Source organism: Corvus kubaryi, unplaced genomic scaffold, assembly GCF_017639235.1.
Source record: "Corvus kubaryi isolate FWS band 111438036 unplaced genomic scaffold, C.kubaryi_AGA036_p1.0 split1-131, whole genome shotgun sequence".
Lineage (NCBI taxonomy): Eukaryota > Metazoa > Chordata > Aves > Passeriformes > Corvidae > Corvus > Corvus kubaryi.
This window is the reverse complement of record NW_024582073.1, coordinates 24932470-24951857: the sequence shown is the minus strand read 5'-3', so window position 1 is coordinate 24951857 and position 19388 is coordinate 24932470. Positions and strand designations below refer to the sequence as shown.

The 19388-nt window shown below is 39.9% G+C and overlaps 1 protein-coding gene across 1 annotated transcript in view; it reads right to left on the bottom strand.

Annotated features, from left to right (window-relative positions):
* FAM53A (family with sequence similarity 53 member A) overlaps nucleotides 1-19388 on the bottom strand; it is a 71118-nt gene that overhangs the window by 37545 nt on the left and 14185 nt on the right. The window contains exons 2-4 of the mRNA XM_042053187.1: nucleotides 13468-13714; nucleotides 6565-6619; nucleotides 1989-2791 (exon numbers count right to left, since the gene is read on the bottom strand). Coding sequence (XP_041909121.1) covers nucleotides 1989-2791; nucleotides 6565-6619; nucleotides 13468-13545 — 936 coding nt within the window. The 5' untranslated portion in view covers nucleotides 13546-13714. The remainder of the gene's footprint in view (nucleotides 1-1988; nucleotides 2792-6564; nucleotides 6620-13467; nucleotides 13715-19388) is intronic.

Here is a 19388-nt window from a genome sequence, read left to right as displayed (position 1 = left end):
ACTAACAATATAATGGGTAAGCAAGCTGTCATTCTAAAAAAACCTAATATTTATTGGAAAATTAATTCAATTTTTTACTTCAAATGTTTCCAGTACTTGCCTAGTTTTTAAACAGATGTTTCCATTAAAGTTTAGCATGTTTGGAAATTGATGTATTTCCAAGCTATACTTTGTGCCTTTGATTAAATACCTTAATAGGAAGATTCTACTGAAATAGCTGGAAAAAAAACCATCAGGGCCTTAACACTGCAGAATGAACTTCATTGCATAAACTACTCAACTTATCATGAAATCATAATTTCAAAGTAGGTCTTACAGGAAAAAGTAGTCAAGACTGGCTGAATATTAGTCTCATGTATAATTCTACAGTAAATCTAAATAGCCAAAAACCTTCCTATAGACATGGGCTGTAACAGGTTCCCTCCATACACACTGCTGTATGGATTATTTAAAAGGTGTAAGATCTGAGCAACTGAAGCTATTCTGTAGCCTGAAATATTGCATCTCACCTACAGAGCATGAAGAATGCAAGCATCAAGTCTAGCCAAAAAAGGGGTAGGTTTCAAATTTTACATAAAGAAACCTGCATTAGACCACACAGGCAGTTGAAAGGCAAATCCAATAATACTTCTGGTCTAGATTAGCAAACTAATCCCAGCAGTGATTAACACAGAAACAGGTAAAATCTGATTAGCTAACTAGTAAACTTGCATCTTGGCCAAAACTCAGAACACTGTCTAGTCATACCTAGAACAGAATTGGTTACCAACCCTGTCAATAAGTAAACCAGACTGCTCTACCCCCACAGCTTCAGCAAAAAAATTGTATTTTTCAAGAGGAAAATCCTTTAAGATATAAGAAGCTGTTTTATAGAAGTAACAAGGGAAGGACAGATGTTATAGAGACCTTTAGCCAAGCCCATATAAATTAGTTACCATCAGACAGGTCCAGTATCTATCTTACTAGTATTTTTCCCATGTATTTTGATGTAAAGCCTACTAATACTGGGGTACCACAATCTGGAAGTTTTAGCCAACACCCCATCCTATTCAGCTTTTCTTTTGCTCAGTGCATCACGTACAGGGACACTGGTGCACAACTATGTCCTCTCCTTACATTTTAACTGCTACTTTCGCCAACTACCTCCTCCCCACTACTCGTAACAGATCTATCACACAAGCCTTCCAAGTCTGGTACTTACTGACCAGTAGGGTTATACTCACAAGCACAAAGTGTTCTCTGACCATAATGTGAGATTCAGTTTAACATTTTGAACTGCAGCACTCAACTCTGTGGACACAGAAGCTCCAAAAAATGAGCTGTGTATATGCATTTGTATTACATGCAGAGTATAGGCATGAACTGAAGTTTTCTAGTTCTTGCATCAGCACCTCTACTCTCATGAGGAGGGAAGTAGAATTCTGAATAAAATTCTGGAGTAGAACACCTCTCCATTGAGCTGGAGCACCTGCAGTTGCCATATTAGAATACTATCTCTTTCCAACTGCTTATTAGCAGCTTCTTTAGTTAATCCATTTATACAGGGGTTTACTTGCTCTTATTTAGGTTTATGGAATTACTCAAACTAAGGGGAGGCTTAATCAAACAGAGTTGCACTAAGATTACTCAGAAATCATTGCATTTGGGAACACAGTGGTACAAGTTTTTTTGCTACCACATCTACTCCATTCCCCATGGCTTCCTTGCTTTTCAGAAAGCAAGCCATTTCTCTGTGGCCTCTGCTTTAAGCATCTTTTCAGAGCTCACAGCATTCTGTATCAAGTAGAATGGACTTCAAGAACTGGGTTTCACAGGCAGAATATAAGTTGCTTTAAGGTATAGCAATGGCAAGTACAAGCAACCTGCTCTCCTGGTGAAGGTGACAGATGCAGATTTGCAACAACTGTAACTACAAATTAGTGCCGCTGATCTAGAAACAGCCTTTCTGCAAGAGCTCCCTTCCCACACCGAGGAAAGTAAAATCTCACCCGTGTCATTTTAAAAAAGTCTAACGATGGCCTGTTCCATCGTACATCCTCCTCCCGTCTGCGCTTCAGCCGGCTTTTCTTTTCGTTCAGGACACAGGGCTGCGAGCGGCACCTCAGCAGGCCCTGCCGCCGGCTGAGCTCGGGTGTGGAGGTGGGAGTGCTGTTGGCTGAAGGCATGAGATTTCCTGTCTCGGTGATGTGCTCCTGGGAGAGGGAGAGGCGGCGCCTTGGGTTAAAGTCACAAGGGCCTCCAGAATTCCAGCGGGTGCTGGAGCTTGTGCTGCCCTCGCTGCTGTCCACAAACCCGCTGCTGGCAGAGGAAGGTCTGGGTACTGGAGAGGTGTTGAAGCTGGTGATGGTGAAGACGTTGTTTAGGGACAGGATGTTTTGTGGCAGGCTGATGCTTGTGCTTCTCTGCAAGGTGGCACTTCCGTGGCTGTTGCAGCGCTGCAAGGTAGCGCTGCCGCCGCTGTTACAGCGTCTCTTTGACACTGGAGTCCAAACCTTGGAGCTGCCCGGCTTCCAGGGCGACCGGCAGCGAGCCAGCTCGTCCGGCTCCGACAGGGACCTGCAGTGGCGCTTGGTGGGCGGTGCCAAGGGCTGACCCGAGTTCTCGTTCAGGTTTAACTCGCTTATCCATCCTGACACCATGGATGTGTTGGAAGATTCCTGCTGCCACGGCAGACTGCCATTGCTGGCAGCGCTGGTGCTGAACGGGCACACTGGGAAAGGGTAAGCTGAATTCCTGGTTGTGTCAGGCTGGATTGGGTAACCCCCATTTAAAGCTTTCCAAGGACTGTCTTCTGAAAGCAAAAAAAGATACAGGTAAAAGATGAAAAGGGAAAGAACAATTTGTTTTAAACCTAGTTTAATGTACAGCCATCAAAATCATGTTTAGAAGGCTGAGCCATAAACACCCAGCTCTTAATCAAAATTTCACACTAAAAAAAAAAAGATAGAAAATTCAAAAAACACAAAGACCAAAGTATTTCAGGAACCAGTCCAGGCATTCCAATGTATAAGTACTTTGTTAATACCTTTTCCTTTATACTGAATAATTACAATATGTGCTTTTCAGTGAGCAACAGGGACAGTTTCTTAGTGTACACACATACCACAATTAACAGTGAACAACCTCAGGTACAACCAAAACAGATTAACAATGTGAGAAGCCAACAGGGAATTTTTTTTTCTTTAATGCAAAAGCAGGATAATCTCTTCAGACTGCTGTTCTTCATTTAGCTCTTCTACTTTTCTATTAAGAACACCTTATTAAAGAAAACTTGCAAAGGGTGTTCACATTCTCCAGTCTGAAAAGCTTTACTTTAAATTAGAAACAGTATAAAGTTAAATCAGATTGAAGATTTTTGCCTTCCCCCCTCCCTTACACTCTGAATATAAGAAAAAACCCCAAATCTTAATTCAACACATAAAATAAAGTATCTCTTAAGAACCTCCTGCAACTTTTACTGTGAATGCAGACATAGTGCACAATTTCTCATCTGAAGTGGCAATGCTGGGTTAAAAGCAGTCTGCCAGTGCAGCCTCTCACTCTTTTGTGAAGCGTTTCTTTGAGAACATTCTGCACATCTTACAGCTGTTCCTCCACATTATACAATGAAGTGTAAGAAGAACTACGGCAGACTTTGGATTTGCAAATTGAAAAGCAGCAAAACTCTTGGCCAGCTAACAGTGCTTCATGCTTGGTTAGAAAATTTGCTAATTTAAACCAATTAGCCAAATAAGTTTCACTTATCCTGGCTTTAAAGAAAGAACATTTAAAATACCCATTTTTTTCCCATACACCTATTTTAAGAACCTAGATAGAGCCTACACACTAAATACTAGTATATTCTTATGGTTGACTTTCTAAACTAAGTTTTAGAGTAATTTACAGCTAAAAGATTGCTGAGTAGCTTTAAAAGTTGCAAACCCAAATAGTTGTACATGTTCCATGCCCAAAGTATGTCATGGATTATCCTGTTTATTTGGATCTTATTTAAAGAACACCCTATTGTCCCAAAATCATTTAACTGTGCAGACAGCTGGCCTATTCAAACATGTTTTATTAGAATTCCTCTGTCCTTCCTCCTCCATTCTTTCAGATGGGTACAACCACATACTGTGCTTTGCCTTAAGCATGCAAGCTCTGCAAGGCAGGGACCATCCATAATTCAATGCAAGTCAAAGAGCCAACACAATGGGATCCAGCTAATGTTTGAAACTCCTAGCATCTACTGTAGGACAATTTCCTAGCTTGGACTTGCTTGATTTTTTAAAAATCCTTAGGAAGTTTTCTTCCAGGCTGGGAGGCTTATTTAAAAGTTTAAAGTAAAAAAAAAGCCAAGAGTTGAACCTGTGTTTTAATTGTTTACATGACAGAAGCACCTAATCCTTTAGACTGGAAAACAGCTCTAAGATCAGAGTCCAACCATTAACTCTGCCAAGTCCACCACTAAACCATGTCCCAAGTGCCACATCTACATGTCTTTTAAATACCTGCAGGGATGGTGACTCCACCACTGCCCTGGGCAGCCAGTTTCAATGCTTGACAGCCCTTCAATCGAAGAAATTTTTCCTAACATCCAATCTAGGCTTCTCCTGGCGCAATTTGAGGCCATTTCCTCTTGTCTTGTCACTTGTTACTTGGGAGAACCCCTTCCCTCATGCACTAGATAGGTCACCTTGGTAGAGAAGGAAACCAGGTTGGTCAAGCAGGACCTGCCCTTCATAAAGGCCAGACTGACAGGCCTGTAGTTCCCCAGATCCTCCTTGTGGCAGATGGGTGTCACATTTGCTGACCTCTGGTCAGCCAGGACTGCTGGTAAATGATGGAGAGTGGCTCAGTGAGCCTGTCCATGAACTCCCTCAGTCCTCTTGGGTGGATCCCATCAGCCCCATAGACCTGTGTGTGCCTAAGGGATGTGGCAGATCTCTGACCATTTCCCCTCGGATTATGGAGGCTTTATTCTGCTTCCTGTTCCTGATTTCCAGCTCAGGGGGCTGAGTAGCCAGAGAACAACTGGTCCTACTATTAAAGACTGTGGCAAAGAAGGCATTAAGCACCTCAGTTTTTCCTCATCCTTTGTCCCTATATTCCTCCCTGCATCCAGTAAAGGATGGAGATTGTCCTAAGCCTTCCTTTTCTTGCTGATGCATTTACAGAAATATTTCTAATTGTGTTTTATGGCAGTAGCCAGATTAGGTTCTTGCTGGACTCTGGCCCTTCTAGTTTTCTCCCTGCATAATCTCAAAACATCCTTGTAGTCCTCCTGAGTTGCCTTCCCCTCCCTCCAAAAGTCAACTCTCCCGGCTTTTTTTTTTTTTTTTTTTTTAGCTTTGAGCTCCAGCCAAAGCTCTCTGTTCAATCAGGCCAATCTTCTTCCCCACTGGCTCATCTTTCAGCACGTGAGATAGCCTGCTCCTGCACCTTTAACATTTCCTTCTTAAAGCACATCCAGCTTTCCTGGACTCCTTTGTCCCTCAAGACTGCCTCCCAAGGGATTCTGTCAACCAGCCTCCTACACAGGCTGAAGTCTGCCCTCCAGAAGCTCAAGGTGGCAGCTCTCCTGATCTCTGCCTCCTTATTTCTCCAAGGATCAAAAACCCCAGTCACTGTGACCAAGGCAGCCTCTGACCACATCACCCACCAGTCCTTCCCTCTTCAAACTCAGCAGGTCCAGCAAAGCATCTCCCCTGGTTGATCTCACTCATCAGCTGCATCAGGGAGTTTTCTTCCATGCAGTCCAGGAACCTCCTAGACTGCTACCTCTCTGCTGTACTGTACTTCAGCAGACATCTGGTAAGTTGAATTCCCCCACAAGGGGGGACAACAAGGACTAGTGATTGTGAGACTTCTCCCAGCTGCTTACAGAGTATTTCGTCTGCCTCTCCATGCTGGTTGGGTGGTCTGTAACAGACTCCCACCAGGATACCTGCTTAGTTGGTAATGCTATTTAAGATAAAGCATCATTTGCCTTTGAAACCTCTCACAAACCAAGATTAACATTTTAGGAGGAATCCCACTGAGCAAATAAAAGTCCTCCATGCTCAGAGAAAACATAACATGCAAAATTTCAAGTCCACGCCTTAATAAGGCAGTGGAAAGTTTACATATCAATAACTGGGACTTTTGCTTTTGCTAGGTAAAACTTATTCTAATAGGACCAAGGAGCAATAAAAGCAAACAACACTTCTATGAGGGCACTGGACTTCACCTTATGATTTGCATCATGCTATATGTTCTATGTGGCAAAGAATAGAATAAGGTGTACAAAGATTTCTACTAGCTGAGGAATCTGAAGATGTTTAACATGAAAAACAGCATTTCTGTGCTTCTGTACACCAAGGCAGATATTGAACAAAAAGAAAGTGTTACAAGGGCTTTTTACTATGCAAAGCAGATCACAAGTACAAAACTAACAACCAGCTATTCCCAGTATTGTTCAAAGACCAGCTTAAACCAGCAGGCTCTACAGCAGCATGCTCCATCCCCCTCACCTTATTTACAAAAGAAAGGCTGCTTGCTATACCAATTACCTCAGTAAAACACAGCTAAGGTTTCTGAAGAACTTACCATTGATTTCGAAAGGGAACAAGCTGCCACTTTTGTTCAGCTTCTCAGATGAGTACTGAAATCAATCAGAAAAAAAAAGTTTTAACTGTGGAAAGAGTCAGCATTCACTTCAAGGAAATTGCATGCAGTTTTTAGTTTTCCTATATGTGCACTTAACAATGCCTTTTAAAAGATGGGGTTTATTCAAGATTTCTTGAAGAAATTCCTGAACAGCTGATCTTTATAAATAAAGCCTCTGGCATCTATTTATAATGTTTTCTGATATACTGCTAAGTATCAAACTGTTTCAAGAATTACAACATTAGCCCATGTGAATAAACTGGAAAATTAAGAGTGATAATTCATCTTTAATGAAAAAGCTTTGATCCAATTCTCATTTCAGTAGAGAGGAAATTACAATCTGGCAGTTGGGTTTCCATTTTCAATCTTAAGGCTAGAAGGCAAAACACTTCATCTTCAGCTAAGAGACAAGAATAGCTTTAACTAAATTAAATATACAAGCTCTTGAGGTTCACCACCATGAACACTGTTCCAATCAGGCTTTATTAGTATTTTACATTTTCTTATAATCAATGCAGTGACACTTTTTTTATTTCTTCAAAGTAGAAAAGCCATTGAAAAAAATCTTTCCTACCCCCAAAACATCTGTTGCAGACTGACTGCTTTTTAAATCTCAACTTACTGGTGGTGGCTCCCTACTCAGAAACAACATAATAGACATGCTTAAAACAAGGTTTGTGTATAAAGGCCTTCAATTAAGCCTCATCAGTAGCATCGGCACAGTAAGACAAGTTTGCAACTAATTTTACCTAAAAAATTACTACAAAGGCATTCTTAATGGTCTAGATTTCTCAGACAAAGCATAGAGCTTGCAATCTGGCCTCCTGTAAAGGAGCTATAAATAAGTGGCTCATAGCTCCATCAGCCCAAGGGTCATTATTCACTCCCCCACCACCACCTCAGGATGGAGAGGAAGATTGCTTTAAAAAAGAGCAACACACTTTATGTGAACATTGTTCTTTGTGTATAGCCAAAGATGATAGCATTGTACATACGCTTCCTTTCCAGATACAAAGTCAATTTTTAAACAAACATCCTTGGGCTACAAAGCTTTTTCTTTTTTTTCTGTACAGCAGCACATAGTGCTAGTGACAACTTTATATCCTTGAGCCCCACAGAGAAAAACATTGAGCTGTGGTAATATTCCCTTGGTGTTATTGTTTTAGAGGTAGGAAATAATAGAACAGATGAAAGGATAGGACAGCAATGAGATTTTTAATCTTATTTTTTATCAGCATCTGCACATGAGACAATCCATTTCATTCTTACTTTCCATTTGCATCTGTAGATGCATTTATAACCTCCTTTTAAAGAAGCTACTTCAAGTAAACAGCAGAACCCTAAGTTTAAATCTCCATTGAATTTGCTATTAATTAGTCTGACTCAAACCACTTGAAGTCTGCAACTTGCCAGTTTTATAGTAGTATTCACATTTAAAAAGCCAGTATCCATCATTTACTCTAATCAGGTACCAGCTTCATGTGAAACACAGGAGCACATTAAGGTAACAGTAGCTACATTCCAGCTGTCCCTGAAGGGGAAATGGACGAACTAGAGACTAAAAGATAAGGTCTTCAACAAATTCTTCCTTTCCAGCTTTCCCCAAATGAAAGGCAACACCAACCTATTCAACTATCAGAGAGTAGCTAAGGAAATGTGTTACTGGAACAAAATTCTGTGTCAAAAAGTCTTATAGCTGATTTATCCTGAACCAGATGAAAAGGGCAGAAAGATGACTTAGTATGAGCATAATAGTTAGGGATGTTTAAAAGAGTGTTTATTCACAGAGACCAAGATATTCAATGCTTATAAGGAACAGAACCTCAAGCACAATCCTATGTGGCAGTTGATACTTAGTTTTTAGAGTTTTACAGCCAAATGCATCTTTAACAAGGTTCTCTTCATGGATGTCCAACTTGTTTGATTACCTGCACTTTTACCACCTTAAAAAGCCTTGTCCATCAGGTAGACACTAAACTACTTTGACAGCTGCAGAGCACTGAAAGCATTTTTCAGGGTGAACATGGAAAAAGTGAGATCACATACACACAGACCATTTGTCCTCCAGAGAACTGCAATGTTCTCTAACTCAGACAGCAACCTTGTCTTTACAGCTATTTCTGACCAGGTTCTGGAGAAGTCAGTGCTCAGTTCCATGACAAAGCAGACATTTTCTCTGCAACTTGGGATCATTTATACAGAATCCTGCTAAGTGACAAAAAAATTCTTTGCTAATTCTTCGGAGATTCAGACCAAAAACCTTAAGAACATCACATGCGACATCACATGCTGAAAGGGAGAGTAAGCTGCACTATTTCCAGCAAAAGCTCAAGGCACTGCAATAAGGGTTGAGTGACTAAGAGGACAGTAAGTAACAAATCTCCTTTACAATATATGCTTGGCTTTCTGTAACTGAAACTAAAATACTTGGAAACAGTGTCTGCTGGTGTATTTTAATGATGTCTGGAAGTCCAAATTTGAGTAGACTCTGTCAGGCTGTAAATTCTTTACAGGAGGGAGGATTTTTTTATCTATACAGCACATGGCACAAGTCCCACTAGGTATTACTGTAACAGGGCACTGAACCAGTTTATCAGCTCTCCTGGGCTGGCCACACTCTACCCTCCCCCATTCATTCCCTTTGTGTTATGATCTACCCAAAAGCTTCCTCAATGAAGACTTTTCAAGCATAGTCATAAAAGAAAGACATTGCAATTGCTAAGAACCTTGACAGGGAAGTCTGCTACCCTCTGTGTGAAGGAAGTCTTCCTTAGAATAAGGCCAAGTTATTCAACAAAGTCACTTTCCTGAAGAGGAAGCATCCATCTTGCAACTACTGCTTTTTGAATAGATGTTAAAACATCCACCAAGATCTCATGCCTCTGGAGAATTTATTAAGGAAATAATGACATATTTTAAGATGGACACACAAAACAATGAAACTACAAGTTTCACCTGAGGTTAGAATTATTTGCTTCATGCCAAGAAGTGGATCTACTTTGAAATGCTTATTCACAAATAGAACCTCTTTTGTGCAGTTGGAGAGACTATGCTCAAAAGGAAAGAAAACATGTGGCACAATATTTAGAACAATGCTGCAAGTTTCAGTCAGTTTTCTGAGTAATAGCTGTTCTTTCATTAAAATAGTCACTTGAAAAGACACCTAGTCTGAACTGAGTAAGTGGAAGAGCTGTGTGAGGCTGACAACAAATTATAATTTCATCACTAATTTTAAGTGTTCTTTGCTAGCAGAAGCCAACTGTAACAAAAATAATTCTGGCTATTCTTCTACACTCCAGTGTATCGCATTAAGAACTTCACAGCCTGTGCTATCCCTCCTCATTATTCTCAGAATGACAATTTCATCTTCATACTTTTAAAATTAATGGCTTTAATGTCAAGGCATTTTTTCCAGTTTCCAAGTATATTTGAGTTCCTCCAATTTATCAGCATCCTATCCAAACCACAGGGAAGCCATTGTTTATCATGCAAATACTAATTTAACCACCACCATACAGATGTGACTCAGTTTGAATAGGCCATACCAGACCTCCATTTTTCTACCAAATATCCTCCAAATATGACTGGATATGAAATAGTGAGGAGGAACATTTTGACCTTTTCTCAGGATGTAAAGAAATTATTAAGTCAAGTCTTCTGACCAGTGGCTTTTCCTGTGAGGAAGTCAATCGAGTTCTACATCTTTCAACACAAATAAGCCTCAAAAATTAAAACTAATGAAACCCCCCATGCCTGTAAGGGGTTTTATAGTAAAACATTCCTTTCACAAATCCTTGTCTGGCAGTGCTTATGTTTTCTTCTTAATACCACATCTTGAAGTCTTACAGCTCACATGCTGTTACTTCACAAACCAACATGAGATTCTATACAGGAATATGAAAAAGGTACAAGTTTAGTCAGAATATACAGAAAAACCCAAGACTTTGAGCTCTATGAGAGTTCTGAGAGTTCAAGGGAATAGAGACCGACTATTTGATTTAATGCTGCTGTCAATCCATGAAAGATACAATGTGCTCACAGAACTTCTGTCTTGTAAGTTGAGCAACCAGGGACACCACCTCATGAGCTACAGCACCCAAATTGAGGAAAAGAGCTTGCGACAACCTTCCTGCTTCTAGAGCAGGTCACTCAGTCATTCTCCTGAAGCCAGGTGCAGGACAAGGCTGTACAACATAACTGAGCATGCACTGGCTGAATTACACCAGCCTGGAAAATTAGCATGTCATTTAACAGAGCACTAAAAAGCTGCAGCCAGTATTTTACAACATAAAAGAGAGGTACTTGGTCACCACACAGCTTACACAACTGAAAAAGTGTACTATGCCCTATACATGTTGTCTTTATGCCCAGTTCGGCTGCACAGTAAATAGCTTTGAAAGAGCTATTCTTTTTTCTTTTATAACCCTGATTCATGAGCTGTATTACAGAATAGCTTTTCCCCAGCTATTTCATCTACTTGTGCCAAGACACTTGAACAGATGCACTGCACAAGGTATCACAAAACTGATAAGGTTTAACTACATTAACCCAGGCAAGAAAAGTTGCGTCTTGATCCTCAATCAGCTCACAATGAGGTTCACCACATGGTGTCACAGAACTTTGTGCCAGCACAAGTAACAAAAGGTGCAGGCAAGATCACTTCAGAATCGCTCTAAACTGCTATTAGAAGAAACCACAGCATTAACCTGAACTTCTTGCCAAAAAGCCTAAATGTGCTAGCACTGATACCACACCACCATCAGCAGCCTTTTTCCCTTAGTGAAATTACACAACTGCCTTCACCAGTGAAAAAACACTTTTTATCATCTCATGTTCACATTTTAGTCAGGAAGCCATCATTTGTTTCCATGAATCCTTTTTTAGTAGGGAGCATCCTACTTGCACACTTTTATTCACACTTGCTTCTCTATTTCCACACCTCACTACACACTTTGCACACTTTTTCAGGGTGCCATTGTGTACAAACAGAACCTGTTCCTAGCCTCAGAACCTATTTTCTGTAAGAACTAAAGCACTTACAAAACCAATTACTTGACAGATAAAAGGAGGAGAGGAACAGGAGAAGGGCAAGGACAAAACAACTGATGAGACATCATGTGCCATTTTCCGCTCCACTTGTTCTTTTTCATGCTTTATTGTAAGTCCAGATAAGGAGAGGAATAAAAAACAACCAACCTACAACATATTACAGCATGCCAACACACTCCTGTACAGACTGCACACTGTAAAAGCAGTAGTATGTCCTTCTCTGCTACTCGAGGTCTGCAGTCCAAAACCTACAGTGACTACTGGTAAAAAGACAGCTCCGTTTCCAAGTTTATGCAAACTTTAGGACCTCAAAAACTAGAAGTTACAAGGTGCCACCACATTTAGTTACAAATACTGCTACTGGTTATAGGTCATCATTGCCTTACACTTCGGCCCCAGAGTTTAGTTAAATGATGACTTTGCCAGTTCACAGATACAGCAGATTCTCCTACAAACTGCATGTCCCAAGTGCTTCATCAAACCAGACAAAATAAATGCAAGCTAAGTAAGCGCTTCTCCTGAGAGTTAACGCCATTTCAAGACCTTAAATCTGTCTTTCAAGAATAGCACATATTTAAAGGGAAGGCAAAATAGAAGTAGAAACAATTATTAGAAGAACTCTAAATGGACCTGCTACAGTTTTGAAAATAAAACTGCTTGATTAATGTCTACTGTTAAGGTATCCTTACTGGACAAGGAACTGGATACATGAGAATTGCAAGTGCTTGTGCACAAACTCCACCACATTCAAGATATGCTTCACCTGCTTTGGGCTCATGAAGTAAATAAGGAAGCAGTTCAGCTGTTCAATAGAGTTTTAAAATAACTGACATACTTCAGGTCCAATATTTGAATTATTTTTTTAATAAGTAACAGAACTAGAGTTGAACAACACCCTGACATTTAGTCAAATTAAGTTCTTTTGTGTCCCACTGGAACCTTAAAGTTTGACCTACACAAGGGTGCCACTGTAATTAAAGTCAGTAAAACAAAATTAGTGCATTCCATACAAAACATGGTCTCGAGGCTCTCAGGTAGGCACCTGAAATTGACAAGATACTGTTCTGCATTACTCACTCTAGAGTGGATATTTCATTCACAAATGAGATGTGAAGAGAATAGATTCCTTCATGCCTGAATTGCATGCTTGAAGCACACTATGTACCCAGAGATTAAACCAGCAAGAATACCACCATAAACTACAAAGTTTTTCAGAGCACCAGGCATCTGAGACACTGAAGAAGCAAGGATCCACTCTACTGGCATCAACAACAGTCTGGAGGTAACCTGACTTTTTGTTTAACTGTATTTACCTGACAACTTGTTCTCTTTCTGCCTAGTGCTGATAGTTACCTATGTGGCAGTCAGGGATTTTTGTAAGTAAATACTCTTGTCAGATATAAAGATATCAAGCACCTGGTTATAGGAAGTGAAGAAAACTTCAACCCATACAAGTATTTGTGGGTTTTGCTAGCAAAAACAGGAATTCTGAGAAGCTTTGATAATTCTTTTCAGTCATTAGAGCACTATTTCATGAAAAGAACTGGTTTTTTGCTATTTAAAATGAAGTAGCAAGGTTAAAATGATCATTAAAGCAAGAAAGCATGACTTCAAAAAGGGGCTAAACACTGAAGTTCCACTTTTTTCCTCCCCTTACAACTCCCACCCAACCTTGCAAACCAGTCGTAACCTAAATAGCTACATTCTGGCTGAAATACATTCTTGAATTCGTTATGCAGTTCTGAGTTACTTGGCATTTCCCATTTATTTCATGTTATTTTGGTAGATCCTTACCAGATTAATATTGTATGTTTTACAGGTCAGATCATCCAAGCTCTGGTTCTGCAGCTTTTCTGTTATTAGTGTTACCATGGTAGTTGTTCCTTTTCCACTGCTCACACGGAAGTGTCAGAGGCTCTTCAGTCTCTTCTTTCAATACTCATGAGCCATTTCTGTTTTGGTCTAGAATCTTGAGATTTATGCTTCCATCTTATTGCCAAAGTTTATTTTCAAATGTTGTCAGTGTATCATGTCTGGCTTCCTGTAAAATTGGATTAGAAAAAAGTAAAAAAGTCAGAAAAATTCTTGCATAATCATAATTAGTACTGTAATAACACAACTCTTATTTGGACTATTCCTTCATGCAAACTGATGGCCTGGCATTTCAGATTACACATCTCTATTCATGAAAGAATACTCCTATTTGAGGTTCCACTGATTAAAATTTCAGAAAGGAGATAAGACTCAATGGCAAAGATCAGAGTATCATTTGGCTTTTTCCTGCTATTGAACTGATTCTACCCAGGAGTTTGATCCAAGGCAGATGGAAAGCTTTCCCAAATTTTAACTAATGAAGCCCAAGCCAGGTGTATTAGAACAGCATACGACACAGGCAGATACCCACCATACTGTTCTGCACATTTGACACTATTTAGCATTTTTTACCATGGTTTTTCATCACTAACCCCTTCTTAAGAAGAAAAGTGGAGCAGTGGGTAACAAACACTATACCCACTTCCCAAACCTTCAGCTACTTTTAATACCCTGCCCTGGAGTTTTTTTCAGGTTTGGTTTTTTTTTTCCTTAGGTTACAAAACTGTCAGCAAACACCAGATCTCCTAACCAAGACAGATTCCCATACACATAGAAGTATCACAGACAACAGCTTTGATATCTTTATTCTATGAGCAGTCACCTAAATCAAAAGCACTAGGTTCATCAGCTACATAAAAAATCCTCTACATTCCTCCCCCCCCAGTGATCTGCATTAACCATTCTCAATTATTTAAGCTGGTCAAGCATATTCAGGGACCACTTATGGAAAATAAAGTGGGAAGAGATCCTCACAGAGGTATTTCCAAATTTAAACATGAGGCTTTGGGAAGGAACATTGATGCTGCTAGGACCACAAGTTTACTTACATTTTCTAGTTTTAACATCTACAGTTTAAAAAAAAAGGCAGGAAATTATTTTCAAATAATGTTTCCATAAAATATTGCCTCTTCCACACTACTAATTAGCTGTTTAAATAACCAGTAGTAGCAAGGAAAAAAAGCAACTTGAGGCTATGAGTCAAGTTAAACCCACTTAAAACTAAGATATTAATAATCACAATAGTGATGTCAGACTATCTCAACCTGTTGCCTTTAAGTACTCCTCTAATATGATTTTCATATGCTAACCATGCACTGCTTTACCTTCGCAGCAGTCTGCTGCACAGCAGCCTCCTTCAGCCTGAGAGCTGTCCCACAAATACAACTCCTACCCAACTTTTGGCCCTGTTCTTATATCTACTTTTTCTTTTGCTGTAAGGTAACATGCTTAGAAATGCTCTTCCACCACAAATAATGCTACCCAGATAGCTGGAAATTCAACTGGTCTGTTTTTACCACATATGTTCTGTCTTTCAGGAAATCACACAACTTGAAATATTTACATCTTGTTCTGAAATTAAACCAGGTCAAACATCAAAAAACCTCCAAGTTCATACACTCACTGGTAAAAGCTGCACATACACTGTTCAATGTGAGCAGTCAGAGCAGAGCGTGGTTCATGAAATACTGAAGCCAACTTTGAGGGCAAGCATGTGAACACAGCAGTATCTAGAGCAGCACAATTAAACACTGCTGTGTCCCTTTTAAACCTGGCAGAGTTCAAGTAAATCTGGAAATGCGGAATACAAGTCACACGAAAGCCTGACTGGAAGTCTGAACTTGCTCCTTTACAGATTGAAAACATACTGAAGAGCTTCATAACTGGTGCAAAGACTTTCAGATCTATGCTAAGGATTAATATTTCCACAAGTAAGAGGCTACTACTAAGAATCAGCTGAAAAGTTCAGCAGATGCTTCATTACTTCTATTTGAAGGGCTGTAGAAGAATTTGTGGGTTTTTTTCACAAGGAAAAAAAATCAAAATCCAATAAAACTAACCAAAGATGGGAGAAAAACTGATCTGTAATCAGTTAATTATAGTTTTATTTTTCTTAGTACTTCAAATCTTCAAATGTTTCACTGCAATTTTAAGTCAGCTTAATACAAGCTAAAATAAGGAGAGACTAGACAGAATGATATTAGACTTTAGTTAATGAACCAGCTGAATCAAAGGATAAAGGGAAAGCACATGAAATCACAGAAGCATGGCACTTTCAGAATCATGCTGAACTGTAGTTATCCACACTCATAAATCCTACCAGCTACTGAAAGTAATACTTGGGCACTGCAACCACTCAGGCCCTTTGTGACAGCATGGAACCCAATCAGTTCTGAAACACAGGCAGTGTGGAAAATCCCCCACAAAAAGTTTCATTTTAGCAACTCACACTTACCAATCATAATTTTTCAAATGGAGACATGCTCCACTGACAAAGATTTTATTTTTAAGTAGGGGGAGGGATGAAAAGGTGCTGTTGGCCAGAAAAGCCTTCACCCATCTGCTCCCACTTTCTACTGCTCCCCCTCCTGAGTAAATTCCATGTCTCAATATGAAGCACAACCCTAATAGCAGGGGTTGTAGCTCAGATCAGAAGCATGCTTTGGAAGTGAATTCCCTTCTCATCTTTCTTAAATGTTCTTGATCTGTACATTGGCATTAACTGTTTTACACTAGAAATCTGTTCTTATTGGGCAGTCCTTGTTAAAGACAACACAATGAATGTTTAAGTGGTCAAAACATCGCCAACACTTCTACCACTGAAATGTCACCACCACACACCTACCAATGAAAGGCATTCTAGGTTGCAGTTTGATGTACCTCAGCTGCCATCACAGCTGCCAACACATTGTCTTCTCTGGCTATTTGTGGCCCACAGCAGAGTGCCAGCACAAGTGTTTCTGCTCATCACAGAACTAGATCAGGGAATTTTTATAGCTGGATAAAACCAAAACACTTCCTTTTGTTTCTGGGAAATGTTGTTTTCCAGCTGGATCAGCTCCCCAGCCTGGTTTGCCGTGAACTGGACACAAATGCTTGTGTGGGCGCATTGCGGGATGCTGACACTGCCTGTCCAAGTACCTGTCCAGCTACAGCGTCAGAAAAAGAAAGAAATACACCACACAAGAAAGCCAGTTGACATCAGCATTTCCTACAGTGAGCCAGGCAGATTCTTCTTTCATCAGAAATTAGGCATCTCCTCCTCAAGCACGGTTTGAGCACGTTTCACTCCCATCTTCCTTTTCCAATTTGTACTTCTTTGACTGGTCAAACTTAACCAGCTCAAAGGGATCTGAAATCACTCCTGCAGGCTCAGAACCTTAACTCAGTGACCAGCCTCCTGGTTCACGCTGGTTGAGCTATTTATACTCCCCAAAGAATTGCTTCCCTCATCTTTGCTAATAAATATTGGCTGACAGGACACAAGAGATTCTTCAGAGTGACTCTAGCTTCACTCAACTGTTGTCATCTTAAAACTTCGTTATTATGCATTTATAGGCTTTTTGTCCCTCTACCTCCTAGAGGAAAGCTTCTCACTTGATTTTCCTACTTTTGAGGGTTTAGTTCATTTCAAGACTCTCTGCTATGGTATGTATTTAATGGATCCACAGAGAGAATAAGCTGTTTACATACTTTTTCCATCATGGTATTCTTCTAGAGCTGGTTAAAGGCATCCAACTTCATTTTTCAGTCTCTCCTCGTCATACTCTTTATGCTTATCAGGCTGAATCCCTCTCAAACTGCTCAGCACTTCATACTAATTGGATTTTCAGTAATATGAACCATTTGACCATCCTTGTTAGGGCAACAAGGATGCTGCTGAATTTGCATGTTTTCAGCTGCCTCATGGCAGAGATCTTGGCACAATCCAGTCCTGCCCTGGAATATGCTGGATACAGCCCACAGGTAACACACCTCTGTTGTCACCAAGTCTCCACAGGCAGCCGTGGAGCCAAGAACTGCCAGTTCAAACAGGAACATCCTCTAAGCCTTGAGCTAATAATTGCCCTTGGAGCTCCAAGTTGGATGGAGTACTACAAGATTATGGCCATCTTTCCCTTAGCACACCATTCTTTTTGGAGCCTGATTAGGTAGGATAGCAAGCAAGCTGAGACCTCCAAGATAAACACACACAACAAAAGATGTTACTCAGTCTCTGTCCTGGGAGAGACTTAATCTTCCTACAATTTCCTTGAGCTGGAGGGCAGAGGTGAGAGGTGGGGAGGAAGAGAAGCTATTTTTATTGTTGAAAGGTAGACTAATCAAAAGGAATAAATGGAATATAAAAATCAAACTCCAAATGCAAGCCAAAGCTAACATTCCTCACAGCTGGAGAATGAGCTGTGATGGAATCAGTATTACCATTGTCTATGTTCTGAAGTTCTTTTCTATTCATTCTGAAGGCTGAGAAAAGTAAAGATTCATTATTGTATCTCTATAGTACTACTAAAGGAGAGAGGGTTTATTTCTTTAAAAGTTTAGCTACAAGTAGTAATGACTTGTAAAATCTCTGCCAAAATTAACAGTGAAGATAGAACAGAAGTGCTCATGTCATGAATTCTGTATCTTCGGTGACATCACTGGTGTCTTTTTTTGGGAAGACTACTAAAAATACAGATTATCCAACCTCCCAGTCAATTAAAGGATGTCAGAGGCTCATTCAATTTGACAAGCTACTTTCAAAGAGATGAAGAGTCCTGATGAAGAACACAAAGCCAATACAAAAAAAAAATCTCTCCTTGGCTCTAAGAAAGTAAGGCAGCCAGACTCATTTCCAACCCAATCCTCCTCCTCTACATCCTGCAGGACAAAATGTTCCAGCAACAGCTCATCTCAATGGGAAAATTTATATTTGTTTGAAACACTTCTAACAATTTCTTCTCTGTTTCTGGAAGTTCTATCTTGCATAAAGAAGAAGAGATCACAAGATTTTTAGATTATTTCCCTGTAAGACAAATGTAGGTGTTTCTTGGTGATCACAATTCCATTTTTTTCTGCCTATGGCACTAAAATTACCTGAGAGAACAGAGAGGGTTGCTTCTTCTGTTACTCCTCATTTCCTACTCTTTGCTCCATGCACTACATGGAACCCTCATTACCAACAATCCCATACATGCACTTAGCCTGCTCCCAGCAGAAGAAAAGGATTAGCTGGAGTCAAAATTCCAATTCGGATAAGTAGGTCCTTTAAAATATTATCTCTGCTTCAGCAAGCCAAAGGAGCTAATCACTCCAGCAGTACTAATTCCAGATCTAGATGATTTTGCTACTAGACTAGATGAAAGGTGATGCGATTTTTCGCCTCCTGGCACTTCCTGAAGCATCTAAGAAGCATTTCAAAATTGAAACATCACACAAAACTGATCAAGGTTTAAGAGAGCATTGTCTGTCCCATCTCACTTATGCTTGAAGCAACACTAAGTTGGAAGACCAGCTTTTCAAAAACTGCTAAGCTAAAAGTTTATGCTATGTGACAAAAGGCTACAAAATGTCTAGTTTCTTGCAATGCAAAATTCCAACTTCCAAAAGGGAAGAGAACATTCTATTTCTAAAAGTACACATTATTTACTACAGTGCTAAGAAGTTCACAGAGAGGCTAAGCATTCCTTACAACATAAGTCTATTATTAATAACTTTTAGCCCAGAAAAGTTCTTGGTAGTAGGCACTTAAAAGAGAATTATTTGGACTCTAACCTTTCTAGCACTAATCTGCAGTGTGGCTATTCTGCAAACTTTCCAAAATTACACATCAAGTTAAAAAAAAAAAAAAATCAGTTTAATTA